The following is a 20,747-nucleotide window of genomic DNA, read 5'->3' as shown; positions in this document are numbered from 1 at the left end:
GGCACTTCAACTGGCGAGCCAGGGTCAAGAGTCGCCCGCCCTCGGCGTTTCGTCCATGTCCTGCCTGTGCCGGTGCATTAAACCTTCACTCAGAGCAAATTCACCTTGAGCCACCGAGACGCGCACCACGAGAGGCAACAGTTAATGAAAGAGCACAACGTAGAGCTAACCATATGATTCCACAACACGCGCGTGCACTGTACCCTACTATACACAAGCAACAGCAGTAGGGCCCAGCTACCCCAGCTGCAACCACATTCAACTGTGTACGCTCGAAAGGGTTGAGTTGTTTGTTCAGGATTGTTGTTTCAGATAGTTTCAGATGCTGCATGATCAATGGACCCCCACCGATCCCTTTCACAGATCAGGACGCATTATTGGCTTCACCGCGCCTTCATCGGCCGCCGGTTTTCTTCCATTCGGACAACACCCCAACAGCTCTCGTGCACAGATGCAGCAATTCTCATTCGCTCGCGTCCATCCACCCACATAATCTTCCCCACTTTCCCATACCCGCACACATGCACTCACGGCCTGTAACCAGCCATCCACCTGCCTCATCCTCACTTGCGTCCCGGCTCCAGCTGCCTCTGCATCTGCTTCCTCTACCCGCCGGCATGCTGCCCCGTCGCACCGACTCCAGCTTCCACCCCCGCTGGTGCCCCCGCCGCCATTCGCTGTCTGAGCTGGCTGCGTGTGAGGTGGTGCACGGGCTGCACCCCCACGTGCTCCGACTCGATCAGCCCGCGCTCCGCCTCCCAGTCCAGGGCGCCTGCGGCTGCTGTGGCGCCCCCTCCGGCAGCATCCCCCGAGCCGGCTGTAGCAAGAACATCGGTGTGAGGCTGCAGCTGCCTGCCGCGCCCACTGCCACTGCCGCTAACCACCACCGCAACCAGGGGCTCAAGTCCGCCCCCAGCTCCAGCCCCTGCCCCAGCCCCTTCACCCGCCTCCACCTCAACCGCCGGTTGCGTCCCTGCCGCCACCATCGCCGCCGCGCCGCCAGTCGGTGACAGCGGCGCCCCGCCACCACCCGCCAGCAACCCACCCAGCCCTGGCACCTCATCCGTCGGCTGCCCCAGCTCTGCTGCTGCCCCTGGTCTGCCAGGCGCCGAGGCTGTGGAGCCCAGGGGCGACAGAGGCGGCGACAGAGACCCCAGCAGGGCCGGGGGCGGCAGTGCAGGGGGCGGGGGCGCGGGTGGCACCTGTTCGTACTCGGCCGCATCCAGCTCGCGCAGGTGCTCGGGCCGGAACAGCCTGTGGTGGTGGTGTGTGGTGGTGGTGTGTGGTGGTGTGTGGTGGTGTGTGGTGGTGTGTGGTGATGTGTGGTGGTGTGTGGTGATGTGTGGTGATGTGTGGTGATGTGTGGCAGGTAGGGCGTAGCAAGGGGCCGCGGGTGTTGGGCACGCGCACCATCACACACACGGTAAATGGAGGGTGGTGCGAAGGGTGCCTTATATGCCCAAGCCCAACAAGATCCCAATAGGCAGAGAAGGGGGGGGGGGGCCTGGCTAGGGACCGATCCAAACACCGCAAACAACTCCAGGCCTGCGTTCACGCGGAGCACACGCGCAGCTGTTGGCCGCAGTTGTGGGCCTCACACACACACCGCTACACTGTCCTCCGCTGCACCGCCACCGCCACCGCCACTGCCTGTCCAACAGCCCCCATGCGGCCGCATGCACATCCGCGCACCTGGGCAGCACGAAGGCCCTGAGCGGCACCAGCGCCATGATGGGTAAGGGGAACGCCACGCCCGCCACACCCGCCCACGTCACCAGCGCCCACACGCCCGCCAGCAGCAACACCTGCAGCACGGGGACCGGCGCCCGGGCGGAGCACAGGCGGCACACGTGGTGAGGGCGCGCAGGGGGCGAAGCTGCAGGCAGGACCATCCTCATACTTCATAGCAGGCAAGCCGGGCGGCAGTCCGGTATGTAAGTGCATACAGCAAGCCTCGTGTCCCCAACGCACGGCACAGCACAGCACACAAGAACACAAGCCCACCTCACCGTCACATTAAGCCCACTGCATCCCCATCCCAACGGCTCATATATCACGTGCTTCCCCCCTTCCGCGCCCGCCCCCTCCGCGCCCGCCCCCCTCCGCGCCCGCCACCCTCCGCGCCCGCCCCCCTCCTCGCTCGCGCCCACCTGCAGCCCCGTGAAGGCCGCGGTGACGGCAAAGGGCACCGTCTCCAGGTAGGGCGCGTGCGGCCCCGCCGCCGCCAGCGCGGGGCGGCGGGCGGGGTCGGTCAGGAGCAGCAGCACGCGGTCGACCAGTTGTGAGCCCTGGAACGACTCAACGGCCATGAAGGCGAAGTAGCCCCACAGCGCCGCCTGCAGCAGGCCGCAACACAACATGTCGAGCGGTTTAGGGTTTACCCGCACCCCCTCGCAGCCCCAGCTTCTTTTCCACAAACCAGCCCTGCTGCCGCCCTGCCCGGCTGTTCCCAGTCTGTCGCCAGTCACCCACTCACCCGGCCACCCAGTCCCTTCCCACCTGCGGTATTTGCCGGATGGCGGGCGTGGCGAACAGGCACGCCGCTACCCCGAGCGACTGCAGCAGCCCGCTCAGCCGCTGCTCCAGCACGCACAGCGGCAGAGCCGTGCCGCGGGCTGGCGGCACCCCTGGCGGCTGCTGCTGCTGCTGCTGTTGTTGTTGCAGTCGTGGTAGTAGCGATGGTGGGGCGCTGGTGCTGCCTCTACATATGCCCTCTGTCCCGTGCGGCATCTCTGCAGCAGGATTGCCGCGCCCCACCGCGGCCTCACCACGGTAGGCCTCCTGCTCCGCCGCGGCGTCCTCCGTAGACGTGCGGCCGTTCAACAGCCGCCGCCGTGCCGCCGCCGCGGCCGGCTGCCCTGCATCGCCAGCGCCGCCGTCGCCGCCTTCTGCGCCTTCTCCTGCTGCGCCCTGCCATCCCAGCCTGCACCCCGCCTGCCCCGCACACGCGGCACCCTGGCCGCCCTGGCCGCTGCCGCTGCTGCCCAGCCGCTGCGGCCTGAGGGCTGCGGCGGCTGAGGCGGCGGGCGGCGAGGGCTGCTGCGCCAGGTGGGAGGGAGGGCGCGACGCCAGGGCCGCGGGCAGGGCTGCACCCGGCGGCGGGCCAAGATGAGGGCCGTCCACTCGAGTAGAGGGCTGCCGCACCCCACCAGCTGCCACGTCAGTAATGACGCCACCTACACTGCCCACACCACCACCACCGCCACCACTGGCTGCTACAGCCGCAGGTGCTGCGGCGGGCGGGTGGCGGCGGGGCCGCAGCCGCGCTGACGCAGCCGCCAGCTCCACAGCCGCGGTGGGAAAGTGCATCGCGGCTGTGATGGCGCCATTGACTACGCCATTGACTGCGCTGTTGCTGTTGCCGTTGGCGGTAGGTGCCGCTGCCGGCTCCACTCCGCTGCTGTGCCGCCGCTCCACCTCATCCTCATCCGCCGCCGGGCCCGGCTGCCGCCCGGCCGCGCCCTTGACCCCACGTGTGCCCAGTGTGGCCAGGCTGCGTGTGTGCATGGGCGCCTGCGCGTGTGGGCCGTGCGCGTGCGGGCATTGGGGGTCAGCGCTCACAGAGCTCAGTATGGTAACCAGGACCACTAGCAAAGCAACGACCCGTCAGGCCCCAAGAGGCTAGAGCTGCACCCCGCATAAACGCACACCCCAGCATCCAACCACACGCACACACACACACTTTCGTTTTCAACACACACACTAGAACACACACACACACACACACACGCACTAGAACACACACACACACTAGAACACACACACAGGGTCGGAGTGCGTTGCCCTGTGGACTCCAGAGCTGTTTGCGCTCTGCCGGGGAAACGCCAGGTCACGGCAGCCCTCGATTGAGAGCCCTGTCGTTGGTTATACCAGATACACGATTCACGTGATCTGGCAGAATAACCGTGGAAACCGTAGTCACACACACACACACTAAATGACTAACACACACACAGACACACACACTAGAACACACACACACACACACACACGCACACCTGCGGCAGCACTCCGTTCACGGGCGGCAGTCCCATCAGGCCGCAGCCGAGCGTCATGGCGGCCAGCAGCGCCAGGTCCAGGGCGAAGGCGGGTGGGCGGGCCAGGCGGTACTCGGGCTGCTGCGCCATGAGGCTGGACACGCTGTGGTCTGACAGGGGGGTTACATGCATTAAGTTTACGAAGTGAAGTCGTAGCCAGGTACAAAGGGGGGGGAGTGGGGCGGGAGGAGGGAGGGGAGGTGGGAGGGGAGGAGGGAGGGGAGGGGAGGAGGGAGGGGAGGAGGTCTGGAGGGGGAGACTGGGGAAGAGAGGATGCGGGGTAGGGGGGTGCCATACAGACGGTGGTGGATTCCACTGCGCTGTGGCACAAGCATGGAAGAGCCCGTCGCGCCCCATGCCGGCCCATCCTGGCCTGCACCCTCCTGGCACCCACCCGACACCCTCCATGTCGTCACGCTCACGGCCCGTCGACACACACACGCACACGCACACACACACACACGGTGCAGGGCCATCCGCTCAGGCGCCTCACCAAAGTAGAAGAGCACAGCGATGACAAACGCCGGCAGCAGCGCCGCCGCTATGTAGGTCCCAGGCACCTCCCCCATCCGCGCAGCCACGCGCCAGCCACTGCTGCTACTGCTGCCGTCGATGCTACTGCCGCTCCACACGTCGCCTGTGGACACGCGGCGCGGCACGCCGGGCGGCGCGGCGCCGTGTGCTTGCGGCGACACGGCGAACGAGACGCCGGTGCACACCAGCACGCAGGCGGGGGCGCCGTAGTCGGCGAGCAGGCCCCGCAGCGGCTGTGAGCGGAGTGGAGTGGAGTGGGGTGGAGTGGGGTGGAGTGGGGTGGAGGGGAGTGGAGTGGGGGGGGGGGGGAAACGTTGAACCAATCCCGTAAGGAAACAGTCGCGCGGCAAGGAGAACTGCAGCTGCAAACGCGAGTCGTTGTACATCACCATGTGTAGTCGGGCGGGCTTGGGCAGTGTAGCGACAGGTGGAAGGAGCAGTCCAGAGCAGCTCCGAAGCCATGTCAGCATTGCGAGCCGCGCGCGGACCCCGTCGCCCAACTAGTTGCAAGGTTATACTAACATACTCACCTGGATGCGAACGGGGAAGCGCCAGGTAGAAGCGTCCAGCAGCCGGGCGCGACGAACATGTGGGGGATGGCAAGGCGGCGAGTGTGAGTAGAAGTCGTGGAAGTAGTGAAGCAGGGCAGTACAAGGCTACGGGATCCCGGCTTGACAAATGGAAGAAAGAGGAAGAAAAAGGAAGGAGGGCGGCAGTGTTAAGGTGCAAGGGTGCATGGGCACGGCGCGAGATGGGGCGGCCGCGACATGGGCGGGGAGACGAAGCGGCATGGGCAGGAGGTCGCGGCGGGATGGGGGGGGGGGAGAGTGGGGGCAGGAGGCACACGGGGTCTCAGTTTGGTGTTCGGGCAGGTGACGGAGGCAAGTCTGGGAGGTGTGAAGGTGGCGTGTAGGACACGGCGGCTCGGACATGGTGAGGGACCCGAGTGCAGCTTCTGGTGTTGCTGGTTTGAAGTGAATGGCCCACTCAGGCGGGCGGCTGTGAGCACCCTCAAACACACACCTCACATCTGGTAGGTGAATGCGCTCCCGCCACTCCCCCCCACCCGCTGCGCCTCTGAACGTCGGCAGGTTCTATGTTTCGCACAAACCGTTCGCATGAACGGCTACACCCCCTGCATTCTGTACCGCTTTTCCAAATATCCTTGCAACTCCCCCCGCCCGCACCTTGCTCAGGAACCTCCAGCTCCTGGCCCGCACCACCGCCAGCGCGCCCAGCAGCAGGCCCGCCGCCAGCAGCAGCGACCACAGCCCGTTCACCAGCCGCCACACGTAGGCATCCGCCGCGGCTGACAGCAGCAGGCAGGGGCAGGCGGTGGGTGGGGTGTGACACGGAAAGTGACGGAAAGTGACGAAGAATCTCCCGTGGCAGGAACTCGCGCTCAGCTGCGTTCGCAATGGAGCCGCCGCCGCACGTGTGCCGTGCACAGGTTCACCGCACGCACGGCAGCACCCGCGGCCGCGGGTGCCAACACGTCAGCCTGCGTGGGCCCAAGTGCCCTGCCCTGCCCTGCCCTGCCACCCACCCAGCAACCCACCTGACTCCTCGCCTGAGTGCGATGCGTTAGGGTCCAGTCGAAACTGCGCGATGAGGCCCTGGGAGTGAAGAGGTGGTGGGGGGGGGGTTACATTCTTGACTAATTACGAAGTGAAGGGGCGGGGCGGAGGCGTGTAACGTGCGCAGTACAGGGCAGCGGGGGCCATGCGGGCCTGTGTGCGGTGACCGACATCGCCCACCATACAGCCCTCCAATGGACTGCGTCCCAGCGTCTTATGCTCATCAATGGAACTCTCAATATCAGCCCTGTCCACCCGCTCCTGCACCCACCCACTCCGCGCACTCTTGCTTTCGTTCCTGCCCCTCCCCCCCCCTTCCCCTCCCCTCCCCTCCCCTCCCCACTCCTCCCCGCCCCTCCGCCCTCCTCTCCCCACCTTGATCGCCTGTTGCAGGAACAGCACCCCGATGAGGCCGCCGAACAGCTCCCCGCTGAAGCGTGTGAAGGCGCCCACCCAGCGGCACGCGCCCGAGGCAGCCAGCAGCAGGACCTGCACCGGCGGGAGTTGCGCGGTTGCGCGGGTGCGCGGTTGCGAGGGCGAGTCGCGGTTGCCTTGGATGGAGCCCACGAATGGATGCGAGCTTGGGGGCGCAGAGTTGGGGCCAGCTCGAGTTAAGGTCCCGAGTGGCGCTTGCTCCAGCCGTGTATGGCGGTGCGCGCGTGCGGGCAGCGTGCAGGTGGCGAGCCCCTTCTCACGACCCTGGCAAGCGCAGGCATGCACCACCACCACAACGCGGCACTGCGTGCACCTGCACTCCGGAAACAACGGCTTTCCGCCACCGACCCGCTACTCCCTCCTCCAGCTCCGCCTCCACCCCGTCCTCCACCCTGCCACTATCCCTGCCTCCCGCCCTTCCCACCCGCCCCCCCCCTCACCATGACTGCCGTCCACACGCACACCCAGGCCGCCCAGGCCAGGAAGCGGCCTCGGCCCAGCCCCTGCTGCCCCTCCGCCCAGTCGTACATGAAGCCGTATATAAGCACCACCGGCTCCGCCACGCCCACGATCAACAGCGGCTGGCCACCCACCACCGCCTGTGAGCGAGCGTGTGTGGGATGTGCGTGTGTGTGTGTGTGTGTGCGTGCGTGCGTGCGTGCGTGTGTGCGTGCGTGCGTGTGTGTGTGTGTGTGTGTGTGTGTGTGTGTGTGTGTGTGTGTGTGTGTGTGTGTGTGTGTGTGTGTGTGTGTGTGTGTGTGTGTGTGTGTGTGTGTGCACCTCGCGCACACCTTGCGTGGGTCATAGTTCACAGTGCGTGCGGTGCCTGGGTTGAGGGCTGCAGAGGTTTGGGCATGTAGCTGTCTGTGCCCACTGCCCAGGACCGCTGTGGTCTGATGCAGGTCGCCCAGCCCGCAGCGCACGCACCTGCACCACACCGGTGATGGCGGTGGCGGCCAAGACCTGCACCACACCCAACACACCCTCTGGGGGGCGCAGGGCGGCGGGGTGAGTTGGCCATAGTTTGTATACGCGGAAAGCCTGAATCCTTTGTAGCTAGCAACTCACCACCTCTATCCTTTGTTCACTTCCCAAGTCCACAGCGACGTCCATTCATTCTCACAAGCCACCCTGGCCCTCACCCTCACCCCTCACCGGTGTCGCTGTCTAGCTGCAGACCGAAGGCCAGCGCAGGCAGCAGCGAGGCCAGGAAGATGTAGGTTGAGGGGGCCAGGATTCTGCAGGAAAGGGCACACAAACATGTGTGTTTTGCTGCGTGCCCATTGCTACTCCTTTACCCTACCTCGCACACGGCTCTTGCGTAACTGTATGCAGACACGAGTTCAAGCACACAGTAGCTTCCTCGCTCTGGCTACCGCTTGTCCCCGCCCATTCCCGGGCTGGGGCGCCGACCCCTGCCCAGAGCGTTGCTACCGCCCAAGTGTCGCCCGCACCTCGCCCGGACCCTGAAGCCGTCCCGCCAGTCCGCCGAATACACCTCAAGCCGGCGTCGGGCTTCAAACACAATGTCAGAGCCCGGCCAGCGCTGCGGAGGTCGTGGCGTCGCCTCCATTTCGCGGACGAGTCTGCAGCTGGAACTCGCCGCGGCTAAATTTTAGCCGATAGCGCGCGTCTTCTACGCACAGTTTTCAATTCATATTGCAATGATGAACTCATGGTGCCGAGTGGTCAGCGGCTGGCCGGGTTACAGCCGCGTCTGTCTGGCAACAGTTCGCGGACGCAAGAGTTGAGAGGTGAAAGGACAACTTGAATTCTTTTGTTTGATTTACATAGCTATTGCATCCACGGTTGTCAGCTATTGACGGCCTTCAGTTTGCCACCATGGCATACACACAGTTCACCGCCCCCGTCGCGACCTTTAGCCCCCAGTAGTCCGTCCCTCTGCAACACTTCTTCTAGGTCCTCTTCACCCTGCAAGGCCACCCACAACCACACCAATAAGTTAACCATCTTACCAGCAACACCAGCAACACCTGCAGCCCACGCCTGCACCATGAACGCCCGGCACTGCTCACTTGTACCTCACAACCCAGTGACCCCCCTTCACGCCACCCCTCCCATGCTGCCTTCACCCACCCCCTCCCTCACCCTTCTTGCACCCTCACGACTTGAGCACGTATCCCGTGAAGCAGTTGTCGGGTGCAAACACGCGCCCCGCCACCTCCGCCACCTCCGCCGGCTGCACCTGGCTCACCACCTCCAGCTCCTGGACCAGCCCCCGCCAGCTACCTGCGGAGTGGGGCAGGGTTGGAAGGGGGCCTGGGTGTGGGTGTGTGGAGGGGTTGCAGAGCTAAGCATGGGAAGTCGAGGACCGGGTACAGAGAGTAGGAAGGGATGTGTGTCCATTGTTTTGTGGGGTTTTGGTTTGGCCATTGGGCGGTGAGATAGCACACCTCTGCCCCGCCTCCCGCCCCCAATTTCCCCCACCCCCCAAACTCCCCCCCGACCCAACCCCCGCCCCCGCCCCCGCACCCACCCGTGCTGACGTGGTAGCTGGCCAGTGCCGCCGCCATGGCGCTGTTGCTCTGCGCCGCGCCCAGCAGCCCCGCCCGGCTGCTGCGCACCACCCGGCCCAGCTCGCCGCCCGCCACGCCGCCCTCGGCCAGCGCCGCCAGCTGCTCCTGCAGCAGAGCCGCCACCTTCTCAGGGCTGTCACCTGAGGCAGGCAGGCAGGCAGGCAGGTGTGGGGGAGAGGGGTTGCGAGGTTTGGCAATTTGAACAAGGCAAAAGCATCGGGATAGAGGGGGAGGCGAGGTTAAAGCCGAGCGGAAATGGTATTCGTGACCGCTTGCTACACGCAGCACGCTTCTTTCCCAATCCCCGAATGCTGACGGCCCCACAGCACGCGTGACGACGATGGTATCCCGGGCTGCCTGGGTGCGCGGCACGGCGCCGCTCCCCCCCTGAGCCCCAAGGCCGGGACTCTTTCGCATCCACACCGCCTGTCCCCGGCCCCAGCCTCTCACACTCCGTACCAAGCATGGTCAAGACAACCAGGCCCCCGTCCCTCACTACTCACTGCACTAGCCCCCAGCTGAACGCCACTCCTTTGCATGGATGTCTACCTATCCCCCCTACGGCTCCCCCGCCCCCTCGCCCCTCCCCTCCCTGGTTTCCGGTTGGGAATGGTGCCAACACCCCTGCCGCATGCCCTCCTCCCCGCCCCCTCTGCGCCTCTCACCGTCCTTGGGAATGCCGTACACCAGCGCCAGGCCCGGCCTCCTCTCGCCCGGGTAGCCGCTGACCACGGAGGCGGCCAGCGCGCGGCCCGACAGCACCAGGCTGGACACCAGGCGGCTGGTGCGGCCGCCTGAGGGGGGAGGGAGGGCGAGGGCGAGGGGAGGGGAGGGGGTTACAAGACTGTATGGAGTTACATTTAGGATCATCAGGAAGGGAGGAGAGGGAAAGGGACGGTAAGGGCGTTGCGAAGATGGTTGGGAAAGCGGTTCAGGACTTCAGGATGCACTGAAGAGGGAGGGGGTTGTTTCCACCCGTTCCCAGAAAGAACTTGGGGAGGGGGAAGGCACGGTGCAGGAGAGGAGGAGACAGGAGCGAACAGACGAGGAAGGAGGCGGGAGAATGAGGAGGGGGAGAGTTGGAATGAGTGCGGGAAGGTGCGCCCGTGCCGGCCCCCGGCCCCGCTCTCTGGCCCCGCACCCCGCCCCGTGACCCCCCGCCCCCGCGCCAGCCGCACGCACCTGTCAGCACGTCCGCCGCCACCTCCAGCACCACCCCCTCCCGGCTGGTGATGGGCGGGCGGTAGTAGCCCAGCAGCACTGCGGGGCCGGAGCGGGCAGCCTGGCGCATGGAGGTGCGGCCGCCGGTGAGGAAGGCCTGGGAGTGGGAGTGAGAGGCAGGCAGCGGGAGAGGGAGGAGGGTGAGGGAGGCGAGGGAGGGTTAGCGGGCAGGCAGGTCAGGGGAGGAGGGAAGGTGGTGGGTGAGAGTCAGGTAAGCCGTGATCATGCGACTACAGTGTTATGAGATGGCCGTGTGGTCACGATTATGACCTGTGGTGTGCGTGTCGCGTCACACATTGAGGAGACCGCATGCGCCGCCCGTCCCCCCCCCCCACAGAGACACACCTCTGGTCTAGGGTCTGCGTGCCCGAACGCCGCGTCCGCCTCCGCCTCCGCCGCTGCAGGTGTGGGCGCCAGGGGCCGGCCCCGCGGCAGCACGGTGTACCCGGCCGGGCCCCGCCAGTCGCCCCAGTAGCGCTCAGCCAGCCTGAGGCAGGGCAGGACGAGGTGGGCGGGTGGGGTTGCGGCACCAGGAGGGATGGCTGGGGCATGCCCACGTGCGCCCGAAACCCAACACCGACCTCCCTGACATTTCGTCCCCCTTCGTCCCACCCCGCTGTCACGATTATCTCCGCTGCTCCTCTCCCCTCAACCCCCTTCCTCCCTCACACACACACACACACACACACACACACACACACACACACACACACACACACACACACACACACACACACACACACACACACACACACACACACACACTCACCTCCTGACCTCGCTCGGCTCCACGTCGCCCACCACCGCCACCGTCAGGTTGGCTGGGCCGTAGTAGCGGTCGAAGAAGGCCTAGGGGCGGGGTTACATTCATAACAACCAAGAAGTGAAGGCCTAATGGGGTGGGTATGGGGTCAAGCTGGGGTCGGGCTGTCATGGCTGTTAACATGAGGAAGGGGCGAGGGCTGCGACACGCTCCACAACTCCCACTCCGCCCCGTGCAGCTACCCAGCCAGCCCGCCAGCCAGCCCCCCCCCCCCGCCCGCCAGCCAGCCAGCCCCCTCACCTGAACCTCCCTCCTGCCAATGGCGTCGAAGTCCTCCTCAAAGCCAATCACCGGGCGGCGGTAGTTGTTGGCCAGAGCGCTCAGCGCGTACTCCTGCTGGTACCTGCAGGCGGGGATGACGTGGGGGAACTCCATGCATGAAGATTGTGACGAGAAGATCTTTACAACTCAGGGGAGGGGACAACACACACACACATACACACACACACACACACACACACACACACACACACACGCATCCTAACACCCGCAACCCCCCTCCTCCCTCACCTGCCCATGGGCGTGTTGTCCACCCTCAGGCGCCGCTCCTCCTCAATCACCGCCTTCTCGCTGTACAGCTCACGGAACACAGGAGCCCTGCGGAGGCAACAGCGGCAGCAGGAGGGGGCAGGAGGAGGGGGCAGGAGGAGGGGGCAGGAGGAGGGGGCAGCAGGAGGGGGCAAGAGTAGGCAGCAGGAGGGGCGGGAAGTGAGGCTTGTCGCTGCCTGCTGCAAAGCGGTCGCGGCCCTCCACATCGTATCTCGAACTCTCCGCGTGCCTACAACAACAGGAGCCTTGCATCCGCCACCAAGCTGCCGATCCCGCTGGCCCCGCTACCCTAACCCATCGCCACCCACCCACCCACCCAGCCACCACAAACACCACCCACCCACCCACCCAGTCACCACACCCAGCCACCCACCTGAACCTCTCCGCCTCCAGCGCCATCCACAGCTCCAGCTTGTTCGCGGGCAGCGACACGAAGTAGCGCGTCTGGTCGTGGCTGGTGGTGGCGTTCAGGCCCACGCCGCCCGCCCGCTGCAGCGCCGCGCCAAAGGCGTTGGGCACAGTCAGCGCCGCCGCCTGGTCCTGCGGTGGTTGAGTGGAGGTGGTTGGGTGTTGGTGGTTGGGTGGTTGAGCGCTGGAGTGGTGGGCGGTTGTATGGTGGGGGAGATGAGAATTGGAAGTGAGCGATAGGGCCAAAGCCACGACATGAGTGCGGGGACGCACAGGCACAGGCCGAAAGCCTCTGCCTCCCCTGCCCGCCCCCCCCCCTGCCCGACCCTCCTTCCTCCTGTCCTCTCCTCCATGCCTCATCCCCACACGGCACCTGCAGCGACCTCAGCCTCGCCCGCAGTGTGGCCACCCGGGTGGGTCCCGCACTGCCCGGACCGCCCGCAGCCACCGCAGCCTTGGCGTCCTGGGGGATTGGGGGAGGAGGAGGACAGGGGAGGCAGGCAGAGGGGAGAGAGAGTTACATGCTCAGGCCAAATGATTACATCTCAGCGGGACTAGCATGACACAAAGTGGCGCCTGGCTGCGCCGGGCTGTGCTTGCCTCCACGCCTCGTGTGCCACGCCCCCTTTCGTCATGTACATCCCATACCCCGCTCCCCCACCCTACACACACAACCCCCCTACCCGCAGTTCGTAGAAGGCCTCATCCAGGGCGTCCAGCAGCGGCGCCTCCCGCGCAAAGTCCACAGTGCCCACACGGGGAGTGCCCTGACAGGGGGGGCACGTTAGCGTGGGGCGTATGCTGCCGCCAGTCCCAAGGGGGGAGGCGAGAGGAGCCCTCCATGCATCACACCGCACCCAATGCCGTTATGTCGTGCATGTTCCTTCCACGCAACACGCGGCCCTCCCACTCCCCGCCCCCTCCCCGCCCCCACCTTGAAGGCCATGTGCTCCAGCAGGTGCGCCATGCCCGTGCTGCCCGCAGCCTCATTCCAGGCGCCCACTGCAGGCGGCGGCAGCGGAGGCGGCAGCGGCAGCGGCAGCGGTGGGCGATGCAAGTGTACCCTGTGCGCCCGCTGCTCGCGTCACAGCGCTACGCACGTCACCTGGTGCCCCCGCCGAACTTCTCCCGCCCTCCTCCACCTCCGTCCTCCCGCCCTCCTCCCGCCCTCCTCCCGCCCTCCTCCCACCCTCCTCCTGCCCTCCTCCCGCTCTCCTCCCGCTCTCCTCCCGCCCTCCTCCCGCCCTCCTCCCCCTCGGTCCTCCCGCCCTCCTCCCCCTCGGTCTTCCTGCCCTCCTCCCCCTCCGTCCTCCCGCTCTCCTCACGCCCTCCTCCTCCCTCCCTACTCCGTTCCGCCCTCCTCCGTTCCGCCCTCCTCCCGCCCTCCTGCCACCCTCATCTCGCCCTCCTCCCCCACCGTTGGCGTAGGTGTGGCAGGACACCACGGGCGCATTGCGCCGCGGCAGCACGATGAAGTGCAGCCCGTTGGGCAGTGTGAACTCAGACACACGCCGCTCAAACCCCAGCTCGGGGTCAGGCCGGCCCGTGACGGCGGCCGCGGAGGCGGGAGAAGTCAGCAGCAGGGGACCCAGAGAGGCCGCAGAGGTGGAGAGGAGCAGCGAGCCGGCGGCAGTGCCGAGCGCGGCGCGCCGGGAGATGGAAGGGGAGGAGGAGGGAGGTGCTGTGGAAGCGGAGGAGGTGGAGGGAGGCTGAGGAGGCGGGTTCGGGTGTTGCGCGGTCGGGACCAGCCGGGCTCGTCCCTGGCAGCGGCAGCCGCAGGGTTTCCCATGTGCGCGCAATGAACGCGCTGGTTGTCGCAGCGAGGACATAAGCTGAGCTGGAGCCATGGCCACGTAGCCTGTGTGTTTGCTTGCGCTGGGACTGGGGCCTTTTTGTCGTGCGTTGAAGATTCGCTCTTTTCGTTAAGCGTTTGTGTTGTGGTAGGCACGGGTGCGGAGGCGAATGCACAAAAATGCAGTAGCTCTCAAGCAGACTAGTTGATACGGGTTGTCAGCAACATCAACGACATGTTATAAATTATTCCAATGAGGCCGTGTGCAAACGCCAAACAGAGGGCGGGACTGTGTCCTCCGTGCGATGCGATCGACAGCTCGCGCCTTCGCATGCCAAGCGCAACACCATGGCCTTGCTCTACATTAATGCACGCTAGACACCTACGGAGTAGTAAACACATTGCTGCACTCAAATTTATTGGGCTCCCAGAGTGCTAGTTCCGATAGTTCTTTCCGCTTCGCCCGTCCTTCTCTGATTCCCTCCCCCTTGCAGTTGCGCTTTTCTGCTTAATCTGTGATGCCACAACTGGAACGCAGAATTGAATTAGGCACGCATCTTGCGGGCTCGCGCTTGTGACTGCGGCGTCTTTAGCCCCACAGCGTAAAAAATGGGGCCCGGACTGGCGATTGGGGCTGTGGCGGCGTTGATATGGGCGGCGTTGCACATACAAGGTGCGTGGGTGGGCGAGGACGGGGCTGCGCGGGGAAAGGTGGGAGGGGGAGAGAGGGGTTTGCGTACCCGTGCTGGTCCTGGGCACGCAGATGTCTGCCCCCTGCCGTAATGTGCCTCCACCGCTAGTGCCATAGATGCTCCGCCACGCATACTCACCACAAGCACAATGCACTTCGCCGCCGTGCCGCCGCAGCCGCCACCTCCCTGCCACCCCACGTCCCAGCTACCATCTGCCCCGCTCCCCGCTCCCCACCCCACACTCCCCACTCGCTGCTACCCGGTCACCCCCTCCTCTTTCCCTCCTGCTCTTTGCTCTTCCCCCTCCCATTGCCAACCCCACTCTCTCCCGCCTCACCCGCCAGGCACGACACGGTTCGTGCCTGAGGCCTGCTCCAACGTGGCCGCCTTCCTGCCTGCGCACGTGGTGGGCCAGGACCTAGCCATCAACCAGCTCGTGGACGCCGTGTGCGAACACCTTGCGCCCGACGCAGACGGCAGTAGCAGTAGCAGCCATGGCGGCAGTAGCATTGGCAGTAGCAGCAGCAGTAGGGCGCAGGCGCCGCGCAAGCCGCTGATCATCAGTGTTCACGGCCCGCCGGGTGTGGGCAAGACGTTCACGCACACGCTGCTGGCGAGGGCGCTGTACAACAAGGACCCGGCGGCGGCGGCCGACTGCCCGGGCGAGCAGTGCAAGGGGGCAAAGGTGGGAGTGTGTGTGGGGGGGGGTCGGGGGGGGGGCAGGGGCAGGGGTAGGGGGCGAAAGGAGGCGGGAGGGATGCTGAAGAGTGCAATGCCGCAATCAACTGGCCCTTCGGCAATGGCAGGTACGGGAGGGGGGCGGCGGTGCTGGAGGGCACATTCAGGAGTCGTTTGCCCATGTAGCGCACTAAGCTGTCCGCCAGCACACTGGCACGCGCAGGCATCTGCACCACAGTACCAGCCCCCTGCCCTCCACCAGCTGCCATTATCAGCACCCCTGCCACCCCCTCTCTCCTTTCCTCCCCCCTCCCCCCCCCCCACCAGGTGCTGTACGGCCTCAACTACCTGGAGGCCGACCGGGCGGGGCAGCTGGGGCAGGTGCGTGGGCGTGTGTACGTGGGCGTGGGCGTGCCGGGGGGGGGGGTATCAGCGGTGTCGGTGGCTGGCTGGCGGCATGGGTGCTCTGGTGTGTGCAGCGCGACAGTGCCGCCGACCTGCCCGTCTGGCCCAGGGCCCTCAACCGCGCAACTGTGTTGGCCTTGGTATGAACCTGCCCTTGTTGGCTTCTTTAGGATCGGACTAAACTACCCGCCGAAACATACACACTGCAGGTCCGTTCCGCGGTTCTGGAGCACCTGCGCTCCACTCCCAACCCGCTGCTGGTTGTGGAGGAGTACGACAAGCTGGACTGCGACAGCCGGGGGCTGCTGCGGCAGCTGGTGCGGCACCCCGAGCTGGCCAACAGCTCCATGAGCAGGTGGGGGCAGGGGAGGGAGGGGGAGACAGATGTGTGTGTGTGTGTGTGTGTGTGTGTGTGTGTGTGTGTGTGTGTGTGTGTGTGTGTGTTTCAGAAAGCACATAGGGGAAGGGGGCATGCGTGTGTGTATGTGTGTGTGTGCGCGCGCGTTTGAGGAAAGCGCACATGTGAAGGGCGCATATGTGTGCATGTGTGTGCGTGTGCGTGTGCGTGTGCGTGTGTGTGTGTGTGTGTGTGTGTGTGTGTGTGTGTGTGTGTGTGTGTGTGTGTGTTAAAGAGCACAAGGAAAACATTACGCAAAGACAGTGTATGCGATGCAGCAAAACGACGGTTTACGCATGTTACCTGAACTTACCTCGCATACCTGCTGCGGTGAGCCGCCGGTCTATTGTGTGTGTGTGTGTGTGTGTGTGTCTGTGTGTGTGTGTGTGTGTGTGCGTGCGTGTGTGTGTGTGTGTGTGTGTGTGTGTCTGTGTGTGCGTGCATGCAGGGGAAATCAGTGGTGGTCTGGCGGGAGGGAGGGCAGCAGATACGGATATTGAACACGAATGGCGAGGGATACCTAGTCATTCCCATCATTCCCCCCACCCCACCCACCCCCCACCCCCCACCCCCCATCAATACCCCCCTCCCCTCCACCCCATACGCCCCCCCCCACCTCTCCTCCTCTCCTCCCCACCCCACACCCACACCCACACTCTCTCGTGTGCCTCAGGGCCATCGTGCTGCTGGAGTCCAACCTGGGCTTCCTGGAGCTGGAGGCCATGCTGACCGCGGCAGGCGGCGACAAGAGCCAGGTGGCGGGGGCGGGGGGGATTGGGCGGGATTGGGCGAGTCTTTTTAATCCAAATAAACCCTTGCCAGCCCATGGGGTGGGGATTGGGTGGGTGGCCTGAGCGCAAGGGGGCCGTCGCTATCAGTTCCATTGTGATGTTTTGCTTGTAGCCCACACATGTTACGGCCGTGCCCCCCGTCACCACGTACCCGAGCTCACCCTCTTCCGTGCACACCTGGCCGCACGCTCTCCTCGCTCTTTTGCATTGGGTTCGGTTTGGTATGGACTGGTGTTTACAACCCCCCTGACCCCCATATTACCCCCCGACCCCCTGCCCCCCAGATCACGCCCGAGGCCGCCGAGTCGCGGCTGAGGGAGGTGGTGCTGTCGGCCTGGCGGCGCCCGCCCGCCTGCGAGCCCCTGGAGGACACGCTGGCGTTTGGCGCAGCGGTGGACTTCTTCCTGCCCTTCTTCCCGCTCACACGGCCCGAGGTGTGCAGGGGGGGAGGGTGGCGCGGGGCGGGGCGGGATGGGAGGAGCAGGGTTGGGGTTTGGGCGGAGGGGCTGAGCTGCGGCGGAGAAACTGCGAGCGCTGGGGCGGAATACGTTTCCCGACCTCCAATGCTCCATACCTGCACAACTCCGCTACGTCCACGCCTCCGCTATGTCTACACCTCCACACTGCCTCCCCCGCCTCCCACCTCACTCCCCTGCCTGCCTGCCTCACTACCCTGCCTGTACTGCCTGTACTGCCTGTACTGCCTGTACTGCAGATCACGGCGCTGATGGAGATGGAGCTGCGCTCGCGCTATGGCTCCCGGCTGGAGGCGGCGGGCGGCTTCCTGCGCCCGCACCCCGCCGCCCTGGTCTGGCTGGTGGACCGCGTGGACTTCGCGGGGGGCAGCTACCCCATTGAGGGGGCCAAGCAGGTGAGGCGGGGGAGGAGCGGGTTATGGGCCCGAGCCACTTAGGTCCCAAGAGTCAAGGAAGGTGGGGGAGGGGGATGCACGGCGCATGGCGGTGCCTGGGCAATGCCGCGTGTGTATGTGCGACATGCGTGTGGATTCGCGAAGCCACCCCGGACCAACGATCTACGAGCCGCATGCGGTACGCACTGGAGCCTACACCTGTTGCCGCGTAAGCCGCCTGACCGCTGCTGACCCGCTGCCACCACCACCACCCCCGTCTGCAGTCTCCAGTGCATCCTGTACCGCTTTTTCCAAACATCCTTGCAACCCCCCCCCCCCACACACACACACCCATGTCTCACCCGCAGGTGTCTACTGTGTGTGTGAAGCACGTGTCTCGGCTGGTGCGCAAGGCTCAGGAGGAGCTCAAGGCAGCCCGGAGCAGGGGGGCAGCGGTGCAGACGGCGGGGCACAAGGACAGCAGGGACAGGGGGCACACGGCTAGTCAGCAGCACACGCATCACGTGGGCTCGGTGGTGGTGGCGGCGGAGTTTGTGCTGTCGGTGGCGCCCAGCGGCCGAGAGCTGCAGCTGCTGCAGGTGGAGGATTGATGCCGCGATGTATGGGAGTGCCGTATGTGTTGGGGTTGGCGGACAGGGCCGCTCGTGATGACTGATATTTAATTGGTAGGATGCTGCGGGCCCGGCAGGCTGCTGCGTGGCCACCTCAAGGGGCTTCCCATCGCGAAGCGCCCGCTCGACTTGAAAGCGTCAGGAGGTCGTAAATCGTAATCGCTGAAGCGGGTCTGTTACAATTGTGTGCAGACGGAGTCAGAGGTGAAAAGCATGAAGTGCGTGTCCATCGAGTGTGAAGTGGGGGAAAGTGGGGGAACAGTGGGTTCCAGACGGTACCTGTAACGCACTGATCGATGCTTTGCCGCTGAAGGGAACGTGTATGGGGGGGTTGGTTCGAGTTCGGCGATTCTGAAGTTACTGAGTTTACAGAGGCGGGGTGGGACCACATGGGTAGGTTCGGGATGTTACGATACTGGGGCGGCAAGTATGAGAGTTGAGATGTGACGCAATGGGCGTGCTAATATCGGCCGGTCGGGGCCGTCACGAGGCCTCGCGGGACCCAACGCAAGGCACACAGCTTGTCGGATTGAAGGTGAAGGGTGCGGGCGAGCGCAGGGGCCACGCGGGACGCGATTTGCAGTCCGGGTTTGGCACGCGGCCCGTCCCAAAGTCTTGATATGGCATGTTATCAGCATACGCACATACTGCTCAGCCATACAATTGCCCTTTGATGCCCAAGTTGACTTCAAGTTCAAGCTGTACCATGTATGCATGCCGACCTGAGTCAACTCCTTTATTGATAGACTAAAGCTATTCGTTTGGTAACGACAAGTATGGAGAAGCCTGAGAACATAGTAAAGGATGTGGAGAATTATCTCCGGACAACGAATGTTGACAAAGTCGTCAAGGAGATGGTTGTGTCGGTGCTTCATAACAAACCTGCATCCGTGGAGCAGCACATGTGAGTCTGGACCAAACGCTGGGCGACTGCGACATGCCACACCTTTCGTGCATGCTTTCCCCTACCTACACCCCTGGCATTGCTGCACCTAACCCCTGCCAACTCCCATCAACAGGTTGAAGCACCTAGTGGGCAAAGTGAAGCAATCATCAGAGGAGGCGGCCGTCGCCACGGCTGAGGACGGGTCGGGGGTGGCAGTGGTCCACCCGGACGAGGGCACGCAGGCCTACCTTGCCAGCAAGGGCGTGGCAGACATCCTCGCCAGCATCGTGCAGCGGGTAGGAGGAGCAGTGCGTTACAGCCGTACTGCTTTGTCGTGACGGTGCATCAACTCATGCACACGGGCTGTGAACCCTGCGATGGACCCAGAGTCTGCTTGCTGCGTCCGGGCACTGGCTCCAGCGCTCTGCCTCTCAGTGCCCTCCCTGCGCTTCCGTTGACGCTCTGCACCGCTCACTGCCTGCCATGACTTGCAGCTGGCTGCAGAGCGGCCGGAGGACGTGCCGGGTTTCATCGCCTCCTACGCCCGCCACCTGCATCAGCACTGACCCTCACTGACGGCACGGCGGCGACAGCGGACAGGCCAGGGCTGCGGCGAGCGTCGTTGAAGGAGGAATGCGCGGGTTTGTTTTCATTGTTCCCAGTACCAAACCAGAGACACGACGACGAGGGAGTTGAAGTCGATGGTGGTTGCTGAGAGTGGGTTGGGCGGCAGGCGTCGAGCGGCTGGAGGCAGGCAGTGAGGTCCGCTGGGCGGGTCGCCGGGACGGCGGAGCTGCGTACCCCGGCGCCGCAGGGCACGGGTCATATGCCGGCGGGGCCGCGAGGGTGTGTGGAGGCGTGTTGCCAACTTGGAAGAGGCGTGTGGCGTTATCAGCAGTGCGCGGTATGGGGCCCTTGTGTAGGCCTCCGGCGATTGAGCCACGCGCATCACTGCAGGCGGAAGGGTGCAGAGCTGACGGCGCAGAGGCTGTAGTGGTGCCGTAGTGATTGCGGTGTGCGGTGTGCATGTGTGCGTATGTGTGTCTGTCCGTTTTCGTCTTTTCGATGCAGCTGAAGGGGGCCGTATCAGGCTGTGGAGCCGCCATGCGGGTAGCGCACTATGGTAGTACCGGTGCGAGGAGCTGGCTGTGCAGTGCCGCAGACCCCGCAGTGGCGGCTGCGCTGGCACCACAGGCGCCACTGTGAGGAGGCCTGGGCCAAGTGGGCCCAAGGACACACAGGCGTGAGCTCAAGGGATCTTTGGGGCTTTTGACATCTGACCGAACCGATTGACTGCCTGTGGGACAATGACACGCCATTCTGCGGGCAGTGCATTTCACCGGCAGAGCAGGATCTAGCCCCGGCCCATTCGACCGGGTTGACGGGATGGTGTCACGGTTGGATCGTGTCATGCCGTGCGAGGAGGCTGTTGCCCCGCCTACGAGGGCGCAGCGCCGGCCTGGCCCTCTCTCTGTAGCTCGGTGGGCGTCATCGGAGGGCAAG

The 20,747-nt window shown here is 65.0% G+C and overlaps 4 protein-coding genes across 4 annotated transcripts; 2 read left to right on the top strand and 2 right to left on the bottom strand.

The window, feature by feature from the left end:
• Positions 1-9: 9 nt before the first annotated feature.
• CHLRE_10g443900v5 (uncharacterized protein) lies at positions 10-8,311 on the bottom strand. Its single transcript, XM_043066837.1, has 13 exons — positions 8,038-8,311; positions 7,739-7,821; positions 7,511-7,569; positions 7,024-7,182; positions 6,524-6,637; positions 6,130-6,187; positions 5,759-5,880; positions 4,531-4,804; positions 3,999-4,147; positions 2,500-3,513; positions 2,151-2,336; positions 1,693-1,805; positions 10-1,254 (listed from the first exon to the last, which is right to left on the bottom strand). Exons 1-13 carry the CDS (start codon positions 8,154-8,156, stop codon positions 606-608), a joined length of 3,099 nt encoding a protein of 1,032 aa, XP_042920234.1. The 5' UTR covers positions 8,157-8,311; the 3' UTR covers positions 10-605.
• A 46-nt stretch (positions 8,312-8,357) lies between these two features.
• Positions 8,358-14,171, bottom strand: CHLRE_10g443850v5 (uncharacterized protein). The gene is made up of 13 exons (XM_043066836.1): positions 13,539-14,171; positions 13,056-13,123; positions 12,805-12,888; positions 12,495-12,584; positions 12,087-12,253; positions 11,675-11,761; positions 11,405-11,507; positions 11,111-11,190; positions 10,687-10,828; positions 10,303-10,438; positions 9,786-9,914; positions 9,081-9,260; positions 8,358-8,833 (listed from the first exon to the last, which is right to left on the bottom strand). Exons 1-13 carry the CDS (start codon positions 13,966-13,968, stop codon positions 8,706-8,708), a joined length of 1,824 nt encoding a protein of 607 aa, XP_042920233.1. The 5' UTR covers positions 13,969-14,171; the 3' UTR covers positions 8,358-8,705.
• A 110-nt stretch (positions 14,172-14,281) lies between these two features.
• CHLRE_10g443801v5 (uncharacterized protein) lies at positions 14,282-18,937 on the top strand. Its single transcript, XM_043066835.1, has 8 exons — positions 14,282-14,586; positions 14,950-15,290; positions 15,611-15,664; positions 15,898-16,043; positions 16,759-16,840; positions 17,161-17,310; positions 17,592-17,747; positions 18,095-18,937. The coding sequence occupies exons 1-8, from the start codon at positions 14,523-14,525 to the stop codon at positions 18,335-18,337; spliced, it is 1,236 nt and encodes a 411-aa protein (XP_042920232.1). The 5' UTR covers positions 14,282-14,522; the 3' UTR covers positions 18,338-18,937.
• An 83-nt stretch (positions 18,938-19,020) lies between these two features.
• Positions 19,021-20,744, top strand: CHLRE_10g443750v5 (uncharacterized protein). Its single transcript, XM_001690282.2, has 3 exons — positions 19,021-19,262; positions 19,378-19,540; positions 19,739-20,744. Exons 1-3 carry the CDS (start codon positions 19,135-19,137, stop codon positions 19,808-19,810), a joined length of 363 nt encoding a protein of 120 aa, XP_001690334.1. The 5' UTR covers positions 19,021-19,134; the 3' UTR covers positions 19,811-20,744.
• The last annotated feature ends 3 nt before the right edge of the window (positions 20,745-20,747 follow it).

Source organism: Chlamydomonas reinhardtii, chromosome 10 (genome assembly GCF_000002595.2).
Source record: "Chlamydomonas reinhardtii strain CC-503 cw92 mt+ chromosome 10, whole genome shotgun sequence".
NCBI classification, from domain to species: Eukaryota; Viridiplantae; Chlorophyta; class Chlorophyceae; order Chlamydomonadales; family Chlamydomonadaceae; genus Chlamydomonas; species Chlamydomonas reinhardtii.
This window is presented reverse-complemented; position numbering and strand designations above follow the sequence as displayed.

What these genes read in the sequence shown, in the direction of transcription:
- CHLRE_10g443850v5 (XM_043066836.1), bottom strand. Translation starts at nt 13,968, where the DNA reads ATGGCTCCAGCTCAGCTTATGTCCTCGCTGCGACAACCAGCGCGTTCA. An exon ending in GAGCCGAGCGAGGTCAGGAG is followed by an intron (nt 10,829 to 11,110) that starts GTGAGTGTGTGT and finishes GCCCTGCCTCAG; the next exon opens with GCTGGCTGAGCGCTACTGGG. An exon ending in GTACGGCATTCCCAAGGACG is followed by an intron (nt 9,261 to 9,785) that starts GTGAGAGGCGCA and finishes TGCCTGCCTCAG; the next exon opens with GTGACAGCCCTGAGAAGGTG.
- CHLRE_10g443900v5 (XM_043066837.1), bottom strand. Translation starts at nt 8,156, where the DNA reads ATGGAGGCGACGCCACGACCTCCGCAGCGCTGGCCGGGCTCTGACATT. An exon ending in GCGTGTGGACGGCAGTCATG is followed by an intron (nt 6,638 to 7,023) that starts GTGAGGGGGGGG and finishes CCGCCGGTGCAG; the next exon opens with GTCCTGCTGCTGGCTGCCTC. An exon ending in CGCTGTGCTCTTCTACTTTG is followed by an intron (nt 4,148 to 4,530) that starts GTGAGGCGCCTG and finishes CCCCCCTGTCAG; the next exon opens with ACCACAGCGTGTCCAGCCTC.
- CHLRE_10g443801v5 (XM_043066835.1), top strand. Translation starts at nt 14,523, where the DNA reads ATGGGGCCCGGACTGGCGATTGGGGCTGTGGCGGCGTTGATATGGGCG. An exon ending in AGCAGTGCAAGGGGGCAAAG is followed by an intron (nt 15,291 to 15,610) that starts GTGGGAGTGTGT and finishes CCCCCCCACCAG; the next exon opens with GTGCTGTACGGCCTCAACTA. An exon ending in TCCCGCTCACACGGCCCGAG is followed by an intron (nt 17,311 to 17,591) that starts GTGTGCAGGGGG and finishes CCTGTACTGCAG; the next exon opens with ATCACGGCGCTGATGGAGAT.
- CHLRE_10g443750v5 (XM_001690282.2), top strand. Translation starts at nt 19,135, where the DNA reads ATGGAGAAGCCTGAGAACATAGTAAAGGATGTGGAGAATTATCTCCGG. An exon ending in GCATCCGTGGAGCAGCACAT is followed by an intron (nt 19,263 to 19,377) that starts GTGAGTCTGGAC and finishes TCCCATCAACAG; the next exon opens with GTTGAAGCACCTAGTGGGCA. An exon ending in TCGCCAGCATCGTGCAGCGG is followed by an intron (nt 19,541 to 19,738) that starts GTAGGAGGAGCA and finishes CATGACTTGCAG; the next exon opens with CTGGCTGCAGAGCGGCCGGA.